The sequence below is a fragment of the Quercus suber genome, unplaced genomic scaffold, assembly GCF_002906115.3.
Source record: "Quercus suber isolate HL8 unplaced genomic scaffold, Cork oak 2.0 scaffold_690, whole genome shotgun sequence".
Classification (NCBI taxonomy): Eukaryota; Viridiplantae; Streptophyta; class Magnoliopsida; order Fagales; family Fagaceae; genus Quercus; species Quercus suber.
In genome coordinates, this window is record NW_027070131.1 from 221,833 (window position 1) to 232,822 (window position 10,990).

Below are 10,990 nucleotides of genomic sequence, written 5' to 3' on the forward strand. Positions count from 1 at the left end.
GAAGGAGCTATTTATGAATACTTTGGCCTTTGTTTGACGGGAGAAAAAATAATACAAAAATGTTAAATACATTTTTGTTTTTGACAAATTAAGGTATTCAAACATTTTTGAATATTTTGTTATTCCTTTGGATATATTTCCTGTCCTACATGCATCGGATTATTACAAAAAAAATCCCTAAGAAATGGCTCGAAAATAATCGAACTTATACTTTCATAAATATCATAATTTATGAGATTTTAAGAACCATTAAACCCACACTTTAAGATTTCACTTTAATCACCCAAGTCTTTAAACACGTTAATAGTGCATTCATAAAACTGATAGTCTATTATGGGCTCAATACATGAAATAGACCAAAAACTCCAGCCCACTCTTAAGTCTTAACAACCTAAAACTCACCGTCCTAGTTAGGTTCCTTCATGGACTAACTTCTACATAGCCAAGAGGCCCAGGACACAGCCTTTTTAAACATAAAACTTCCTTGGCAGAATATGATTTGGCAATTACATGTACTAGATGAAAATATTGCTATGAACTACGAAGACCGCACATCTTGCCATACAAATACTATTGGCAACATGGAATTCGGTTTTTGTCTCAAAAACTAGTGTGTTCAGACTTTGATTAATGGACTTCGCAGATAAGAAGCTAGTATTTGCATTGAGAGAGAGAGAGAGAGAGAGAGAGAGAGAGTTTTATATAAAAATTTTTTAGAACCACAAATTTTGCAACAACTAAATGTGAGTGACTATTTGTCACTTTCACATAAACTCATAACTTTTTTTAAACCACCACCGCCACATACAATCAACTACATCTAAGTTGTGATCACATTTTTTTTTTGGTGTGGATATTCTTAATCATAGGATTTCACAAGTCCAGTTGACTTAGTTGGGTGACTTTTAGATGATGGCATCCACTGGAGAATGCTATGGCATTGGTTCCCTTACTTTGCACATTGCCTCCAAAGGCTTGACCTTACGCATGGTGATGCCCAAATATTCAGTCATGTCGACCTCCTCTTCTCCAATCCTTTCCCACTCAAATGATTGAATCAAAGTCCCCAATGCCAATCCAATCACCCGGTTAGCTAGTGCAACCCCAGGACATCCTCTCCTTCCTGCACCAAATGGAATTAGCCTATACCCCTCACCACTCCACCCTTCAAACCTCTCTGGCATAAACTTTGTTGGGTTCACCCAAACCTTAGGGTCTCTATGAATGGCCCAAGCATTGACCAATAACATTGCTCCTTGAGGCACATCATAATTGCCTACTACACAATCTTTAGAAGCTTCACGTGGCACAAGAAGAGGAACAGGTGGATACAAACGGAGTGTCTCACTAATTACATTTTGTAGATAATGTAGCTTTGGCAAGTCTTGTTCATCCAAAAGGCGGCCTTGTCCCACATTAGCATCTATCTCAGCTCTGACCCTTTCCATTGCAGTTGGATGGTTCAGCAATAGTGACATAGCCCATTCTAAAGTAGTTGATGAAGTATCAATCCCTGCTACTAGCAGCACCTGCAAAAGTAAGCTGGGTAAGAAATGTATGCTCAGGTCCTATTTGGATGTACAAAATTACAAATTGAGTTGAATTCCTGAAAACCCCAGTTAGTAACTGCTACCAATTTTGCTACAATAAATCTTACAATTTGAGGTAGTAGTAGAGGTAATTATTATGTATATCAAGTATCAACAACATAATAAATAAAATTCATATATATATATATATATATATATTTAAAAAAAAAAAAAACAAACATAATAAATAAAATTCATATATATATATATATATATATATTTAAAAAAAAAAAAAACTAAACTTGCTATCAATATTGTTTTAACTAAGGTGATATTTCATATGATTAATATCACACCGAAAATATAATATATTAGTGTTCAAATTACATTTTTATTGTTTGTAATGTGTCAATTTATAAGATTTATATAGAATAATTTATATTATAACACATCATTTCGTAGTATGTTTCCTTCCTAAAAGAAATTCGTAGAATTTTCAAAAATAAAAATGCTAAAACTATTAACAAATTTAGCCACAAAAGTGTTACAAAATGAGGTGACAATGAATACAATTGATTCCACTTTAACGGAAATACAAATTCTCTGTACCACATTTTGTGTTCCAATTTATGTTTCTCCAATCAAAACTTGTTATGTATGTTTTTAACTTTCTTTATAAAATATCCAAAATTTAAAATGAAAAAAAATATATATATATATAACAAATTGTGATTAGTGGAACATAAAGTGAAATATAAAATATGGTAAAAGGAATATAATTCCCTTTAACGTATAACAAACAAGAATTGCAATTGATTTCACTTTACCGCATAACAAACAACAGCATTTTACTACCTAATACACATTAACCATACAAACTTACAGTAACGTGTGGACATTTCAAAAGAAATGTAGATATCGTGCTCTATTTGAGTAAGCAAGGTATTAATTTGTGATTTTTTCAGAGAAATCATTTGAACCAAAGCCAGTGCAACAGGGCTGTATATGACCAACCATTTGTTTCAATAAAATTCTTCAAAAACCAAAGAAGAATAGGATTTGTAAATTACCATAATAATTCCCTTGATGATTTCGTCCGTGTAAAACTCTGGCTCTGTTTCTCTCAACTTCAACAAGTTATGTATCATCAATTTCTTCACCTCTGCCTCGCTTCCAGCTCCATGATTTTCGTCAACCAGTTCCTGCAAAAACCTATCCATCTTTTTCATCAACCCCACCATCTTCTTCTCCACACCCAGCAAATCCATCCACTGCAAAAATGGTAAAAAATCTCCCAGATTTGCTGCTTCACACAAATCCACCAATTCACTAATTACACCACGAATTCTCTTTGCTTCCTCTTCATCTTCCACATCCTCTCCAAAATACCTCTTCCCAGCTATCATCATTGTCATGACATTAAAAGAATGCTCCACAAACTTAGACTTCAAATCAATCTTTCTCGTGCCTTTACCAGAACTTTGCATGAGTTTTTCACGTAGTAACTTGATCTCTTCTTGTCTAACACTCGAAAACGCGTTGATACGAGAGGAAGAGAGTATCTCAAGCGTCATGATGCGGCGAAGGTTGCGCCAAAGATCACCATAGGGAGCTACAGATACTATGGAGTAGTTGTAGCTGAAGTGATCGTTGGCAAGCGAGCGCGGACGGTTGGCGAAGACGACGTCGTTTGTGGTGAAGCAGTCTTCGGCGGCTGAAGGGGAAGAGACTAGGAGGACTGTACGGGAACCACATCGGAGGAGTAAGATGTTGCCGTAGTTTTGTGAAAGAGTTTGTAGAGATCGCTGGATTGGTTGTTTGAAAAGATGAAGGTGACCAATAAAAGGGAGAGACGGTGGGCTTGGAGGTAGGTTCTTCTTGATTGTTGATGCTGATTTCTTGTTTTTTATGAAGAGCTTGAGAAAAATGGAGACAAGAATTATCAGAGCAAAGCTAAACCAGTAGGGATCTTCCATTTTCTCTCTCTGTTTGTATTAGTCTGGCCAGAACATAGACACTTTTGTTACTTTGAATGAAGGAAAATTCAAATCATAATAAAGTCCACTATGGCTTAGAAAATATTAAATTTCTCTTTATTTTAATAAAGCTGCAGTACTATTCTTTCCTAAACAAATTACAAATGGAAAAGAAGTCCTACATATGGTTGACTTCCTCATCTAGTATCTGTTTTTCTTATCTTCTTAATAATCATGTTTGTTTGATTTTATAACATTTTAAATATGAATGATTGGTATTGATATCTTCTCGGATTGTGATACTAGTAGGCATTATTTGTAACATATGATGTCATGTTTGCGCCCTTTAAAGGAAAAAGATGATGGCAAACAAATACACCATCAGAGATCTGAGACCTAAAATTTATGCAATTAATCAATTATTAAGATATTGTACTTATTAATTTTATTTGCAAGAAAACAAAGGTTTATATTCCAAAAGTAAACTAACTAGACTTGAAATTTGAGTTTCACTTATTAGCAAATTTGTTTAATATTATACTATATTTTTATCTTTATCTAAACTTCTCTTACAAAGCAACCAAAAAAAAAAAAAAAGCTTACCATATAGGGTATCATTTATATTGGTTTAATAAGTTTTTATGATTTTAAATTTAGGTTATCCTGTCCTTAGTGATTCGTTTAACTTATTTCTTGGTAATAATAAATGAATATGTCTAATGTCATTTTAAGTTTTTTTCTTGGTTTTAAAAACAAGACCTGACCTATCAGTACAACCAGAAACTGGGCCTTAATCAGTTCGGTTATTAGTTAAAATCGAAAATAAAAGAAAAACTACGCAAACAGAAAAAACTGCCGGTTCAACCAACAAGTGCGGTTAAACCAGTTTTTGCATTTCTTCATAAATACTTCTGCTGTTGTGTTTTTTAACCTTAAAAAAAAATAAAATAAAAAGAGGGATCTTGGTTCAAATTTAAGAAGAAAAATTTTGATTTTGAAAATGCCCTCTCAATTATGAAGTAGTGAAGCCTAAGACTCTAACAATGACCCAAAAATATTAGATTTACTTTACTTACCTTTTGCTCAAAAGAAAAAAAAAAAAATCAGATTTACTATATCCGTGTTGAGGAAGAACCAAAGAAGCCCAACGATAAGCAAATTTGTAATGATCCGTCTGCTTCAGTTTGAGGCTTTTTTTTGCTGCCCTTACCTCTTGCACATGAACATATGAGAGAGAGAGAGAGAGAGATATGAAAAGCAAAAAGGGAGGTGGGATATGTACAAAACTATTAATGAACCAATTGTGTGGATGAATGAATTTCAAAATGTGTGGTAGTTGGGATATTAACGTGTAGAATGTGTAGAGGGAAAAAAAATATCATGTGGCCAATGATATTATTATCTGTACATTTATTTTTTGTTATTTGAAAGGTTAAAAATAATTAAAATATTATATAGTGGGATTGTGGGTTGTGGGTGCTTGTTTATGTTTTTCTGTTGAATTGTGGTAAGCTAAAGTTTAATGTTTTACTATTATTTAATTTTTTAGTTAAAATGACCAGTTATAAAATTATTTATTTATTTATTTTTATAATTATTAATTAAATTATTTATGATATTACCGGTTCGATCAAAAAACCGATAATCAGTTTTTTTTCTAATTCTTTCACCGTACCAATTTTTAAAACCATGTACATAACTATTATTGAACCAATTATGTGGATGAATGAATTTCAAAGGTGTGGTAGTTGGGATGTTAACGTGTAGAATGTGTGGAGGAAAAAAAAAATAAAGTGGGCAATGATATTACTACCCATTGGTACACTTATTTTTTGTCATTTGAAAGGTTACAAATAATTAAAATATTATATAGTGGGCTTGTGGGTTGTGGGTGCTTGTATATGTTTTTTTTGTTTTTGTTTTGGTTGAATTGTGGTAAGCTAAAGTTTAATGTTTTACTATTATTTAATTTTTTAGTTAATGACCAGTTATAAAATTATTTATTTATTTTTATAATTATTAATTAAATTATTTATGATGTCGTCGATTTCACCATTGTTCGAACCCTAGTCCGACCAAAAAACCAATAATCAGTCATTTTTCTAGTTCTTTCATTGTACTGGTTTTTAAAACCATGTACAGAACTATTATTGAGCCAATTTTGTGGATGAATGGATTTCAAAATGTGTTGTAGTTGGGATGTTAACGTGTAGAATGTGTGAAGAGAAAAACATATCAAGTGGGCAATGGTATTGCTACCCATTGGTGCACTTAGTAGAATGTGTGGAGAGAAAAAAAACACATCAAGGGGGCAATGATATTACTACCCATTGGTACACTTATTTTTTGTTATTTGAAAGGTTTAAAAATAATTAAAATATTATATAGTGGGCTTGTGGGTTGTGGGTACTTGTATATGTTTTTTGTTTTTGTTTTGGTTGAATTGTGGTAAGCTAAAGTTCAATGTTTTACTATTATTTAATTTTTTAGTTAAAATGATCCGTTATAAAATTATTTATTTATTAATTTTTATAATTATTAATTTTATAATGATTAATTAAATTATTTATAACGTCACCAGTTCTACCAGAAAACAGGTAAGTCCCTTTTCTGGTTCTTTCATCGTACCGGTTTTTAAAATTATGGGTTTTTTAAAAATATAAATAAGATGGATTTATAATAAAATTCATAATTAATAATGGATTTTGAATTTAAAATTTAACAAATATAAGTTTAGAAATGATTTTTTTTTCCCAAAACCTGATCATGAACTCGTGGGTAATAAGCTAATCTGTATATATAGGATAATGAATGAAAGTTGTCGGTGCTTCTAAACGTATAAAAAGTAAAGCATTTAGAGCACTTGCAGCAGTGGAGCTAAATAACTATATAACTATTTTAGCTCCATCAAAACACAAAAATAAGCATACAGTAGTGGAGCTAAAGTTATTTTTTTTAGCTTCATTGCTACAGTGCACATCTATCTATGGAAGTGCACTGTAGTTGAGAGCTAAAAAAAAAAAAAAAAAAATTATTCAGCACGGATTAAAATAATATAGCTTGGTTCATTTTTTTTACTCTCTCTTATTCTCACTGCTCTCTCTCTCTCTCTCTCTCTCTCAGTGTCACTCTTATCTCATATGAAGTTCAAGTTCAGGCTCTCATCTCTCAAAACTCTCTCTTCAAGCTCACTCTTTCAAACTCTCACCTTTTTGCCGATCAGCCTCAGACCCACGCCGCCATTAACCTCAGACCCACGGGTAGAGCAATGAGATCGAAGCCAAGAGAGAGATGTAGCGTAATCGGAAACCAATGCATCGGCAAGGATGTTGACAGCGTGGGCAACATCGACGCGTGGGTTTGTCTTCGATTTGTGCTGGGTTTGTCTCCGGTTGGTGATTTTGTTTGGTTTGGATTAAGGATTTAGTTTTTTTTTTTTTTAAAAATTTTTTTTTTCTGCTGTGGACTGGTGGTGGTGGTGGTGGATGTTTGTGCTATGTTGGGTGTGGGTTGCTATGTTTGGCTACCAAGAAACTCTAAGAAAATTTGGAAAGTTTATGTAGATATATTATTTTATTGTAGTAGATATATTATTTTATTATGATGTTTATATTATTTTATTGTGTTGAAAGTTAAAATAGATTCACTACTGTAGCATATGAGTAGGTAAAATAGATAAAGTAACTTTGTGTAGTGCAAATAGCTATATTTTTAGTTTCATTGCTGTGAATGCTTTAAGAAGCCATCCCGAGAGAGATTTTAGTGAGGATCGAAAGAGCCACCAGATCTAGATCCGGATCAAATCCAAAATTTTATCCACAACTTTTGTCAAACCCAACTATTATTGACAATAGAAAATGTTAGTCTTATCCAAAATGTTATAAGTTATAACAAGACAAAATTGAGAATTGGAATATTTTATAATATTTTTATAAAATGTTGATGTGACTTCTTATCGGTTTTCATTTAAACTTATCATTAATATCACATTTTCATTTACCAATAATCACTTACCACATCAATAATTTGTAAAATTTTTTGTGAAATAGTTTGTATCTCTAGTATTATTCAATCTTATTTAAACACTAAGCCAAAAATCCTTAAGGCAGCAGATTAATTGATCAATAGAATAAGTTATTAATTAATTCCACACGAAAAGAGAGTCCAACAATAAGTATCAATTACTAAATCTAAAAGCAATAATAATAATAATAATAATAATAATAATAATAATAATAATAATATGATATATTGCCTTATGCACTCCATTGGTAAATGTGTACGGTGAAAGGGCTAATTGTCAATTTATTTAGACTAATATAAACTATATTACAATATTTTTACAAATTATTAATATGACATATTTTTACTAGTTCTTATCTAATCATTAACATCACATTTTTACTTACTAATAATTACTCACCATATTATAAACTATATTACAATATTTTTACAAATTATTAATATGATATATTTTTACTAGTTCTTATCTAAACCCATTACTAATATCACATTTTTACTTACTAATAACTATTTATCATATATATTAGTAGTTTATAAAATAATTTGTTGCTCTAGTATTTTCCATTTATAATTAACTTGTGCTTTTTTTAATGGACAACTTTATCAAGACTAATGACCAAGAGAACTTTATCAAGACTTTTTTTTTTTTTTTTTGGTGGCTTTTTAATGGTAGAAGATCTAGATAATCTTATTCATCGGGCTGAAGATTAGATCAACACTATAGCAGGACAATGATATCAAAAAGGAGCAACCAATAATTCATAATCTGTTGGAAAAAAATGACCCTAACAGCATAATGTCTCACTTTTTTAGGTTTAACTGATAAAGACGTATACTTACCAGAATAACACTTCTGATGATTTCGTCGGTATAGAATTCTGGTTCTATCTCTTGCAGTGATAACATTACATCAATTAATGTCATCTTTGTCACTTCATTAACACTTTGACTAGAAGCACTGGCTCTCATTCGCTTGTGCTCATCAACGAGATTTTGGAAGAACCTATCCATTTTCTTCTTTAAAATCATCATCCTCTTCTCCAACCCTTGAAAATCCACCCATTGTAGCACTGGCAAAAAATCATTTAAATTTGAACTCCCTAGAAGCTCTGTCACCTCCCTCATGATGATCTGAAACTGCTTGGCTTCTTGGTCCTCCACTTCCTTCCAGTGGCAGCTCCAGGAAATTTGTTCAGGGTGTTTTTTAGGAAGTATAAAATTACACAATCTTATTTCTTTTTAGCCTTTAGGTAATTAGGTTTGATTCAATATTATTAATTCCATTTTGTAAAATACCGTGCCGGTAAACAAACCAGAACAGTAACCTACCCTATTCTGCTTTGGAAAAAATTTCGGGTCATTCCAGTTTATTTTAGATGTTTCATGATATTTCGGTAAACAGTGGCGGTTCTAGAAATATTTTTTAGGGTGATCCATAAAGAAGCATAAATTACACAATATAGCACACATCCCATAGTTTAATTTGCTTTGCACAATGTAAAGACAAAATATGCATCATCCATTCGGCTCAACCCACTGCAAAATTGCTTAACATTTTTATTTTTTTGTCTTTTTTAATGTGTATTCACTTACTTTTAAGGGACCACAGACCACCACCCCAATTCAATGCCACGACCCTATTCACCCCCACACTAAGAGACAAGAACCGATCATCAATTTCAACACAATTACATATTTTTAGGACAAAATTGCTAAATGCCCTTTTTGGGTAAACTAAGCAGCGTTTTGCCCTATTTTTCAAACTAATTAGGGAAATACTCTTATTTTGAAACTCGATTTTCTCAAAATCGAGTTATAAAAAAAAAAAAAATTTTGGAACCCTATAGCGGTGTTTTTAAGGACCTATAGTGACGTTTTTAGGACCTATAGTGACGTTTTATAACTCGACTTCCATTAAATCGAGTTATAGGCAATTTTTTTTTATTTTTATTTTTTACCTATAACTCGATTTCATATAAATCGAGTTAGAAAACGCTACTATAGGTCCTGAAAACGTTACTATAAACTTCTTAAAAACGCCACTATAAGGCCTAACTCGATTTTGAGAAAATCGATTTTCAAAAGAGGGGCATTTCCCTAATTAGTTTGAAAAATTGGGCAAAATGCTGCTTAGTTTGGCCAAAAAGGGCATTTAGCAATTTTGTCCCACATTTTTATATTTACATACATTTACACAAAAAGAGTTAAAAGACAAAAGCTAAGCAATTTATATTGTCAAAAGATAAGTCTAAGTCACAAGTTCCTTCCCATAATATCGCTTCCCAGCTAGTGTCCTTAGCATGATATTGAAACTAAGATCCAAAAGCTTTGGTCTCAGCTCAACCTTTGTTAGTTTCTCTCTAGAGGAGTCTTGAAATAGTTGCTTCACCAATAGTCTAACCTCGTCTTGGTGAACACCAGTAAACATGGTGAGGAGGCTAGTAGAGAAGAGCTCTAGGGTTGTGAGGCGCCTGAGGTTTCGCTAGTGGTCACCATAGGAGGAGAACCCTATTGTTTTGTAGTTGTAATTAAGGTGTTTCTTGGCTAGCATTCGAGGGCGGTTTGCAAAGATGATGTCTTTCTTTGTGAAGCATTCTTCTACGGCTGAAGGTGATGAGATTACAAGGACTTTACGCAACCCACATCGGAGAAATAAGATATGGCCATTATGCACGCTTAAATAAGGCTGTTGGGCCTGACCTCACCTGAGCTCACAACTTACTTGTAAAGTGGGTCTTGGATTTCCTACTTTAGGTTGTTCATGGCTCGGAGACTCAATGTAGCTCTCTTGCTCACAACTTACTCTTTTCTCTCTACTCTCTATTTCGTTGAGAACTTTTCAAAAACCATATTCTTCCTCCAACCTCTCATATTTATAGCTCTAAATTAGTGGAGAGACTATGATTACCTCCCTGGTTAGTGTAATGGGAGGTCCAATATCATCAGCCATAAGTGGATGGTTAGGTGGGAGTGGGATGAGGTGAGTGTGGCCTTGGAATTTGATTCCTACTCCGGCAGGCATGCCCGGCAGTGGTGCTTTTGGGCACTACCGGGTATGCTAATGATGGTACGTTTGGGCGTTATTCTTCCTTTATTATTCGATAATGGTCCCCCGAGCAAGGATTAAGTGATGAAACCTAGGTCTGCAGTCCGTGTGAGCTTAGACTAAGATCTTTTGTAGAAAAAGATTGGGGTCATGGGCCGCATTGTTGTATCAGAACTTAAGGCCCAAATGGGCCTGGGCACCATGGGACCGTACAGCCATATTTCTCAGAGAGTTCATGTAGAGAATGGTGAAGGGGTTCTTTAAGCAGACGGAGATGACCTATAATAGGTAGAGTAGGTGGGCTTGGAGGGAGATTTCTTGGGTTTGCATGTCTTTTGAAGACAAACTTTGATGCTACAAGTAAGAAGACGAATAAAAGGGCAAAATGAAACCAAGGAGCTCCTTCCATTAGTGCT

At 33.2% G+C, this 10,990-nt stretch overlaps 1 protein-coding gene and 1 pseudogene across 2 annotated transcripts; both read right to left on the reverse strand.

Moving 5' to 3' along the window:
• Positions 1-696: 696 nt before the first annotated feature.
• On the reverse strand, positions 697-4,807 carry LOC112040847 (cytochrome P450 81Q32). Of its 2 annotated transcripts, XM_024073781.2 has the most exons (3): positions 4,582-4,807; positions 2,600-3,528; positions 697-1,529 (listed from the first exon to the last, which is right to left on the reverse strand). In XM_024073781.2, exons 2-3 carry the CDS (start codon positions 3,503-3,505, stop codon positions 933-935), a joined length of 1,503 nt encoding a protein of 500 aa, XP_023929549.1. In that variant the 5' UTR covers positions 3,506-3,528; positions 4,582-4,807; the 3' UTR covers positions 697-932. The 2 variants fall into 2 exon arrangements, with proteins under 2 accessions (XP_023929549.1, XP_023929548.1); XM_024073780.2 differs by lacking the exon at positions 4,582-4,807 and having other exon boundaries at positions 2,600-4,539.
• Positions 4,808-8,240: 3,433 nt separating this feature from the next.
• Positions 8,241-10,983, reverse strand: LOC112040770 (isoflavone 3'-hydroxylase-like; annotated as a pseudogene).
• Positions 10,984-10,990: the final 7 nt, after the last annotated feature.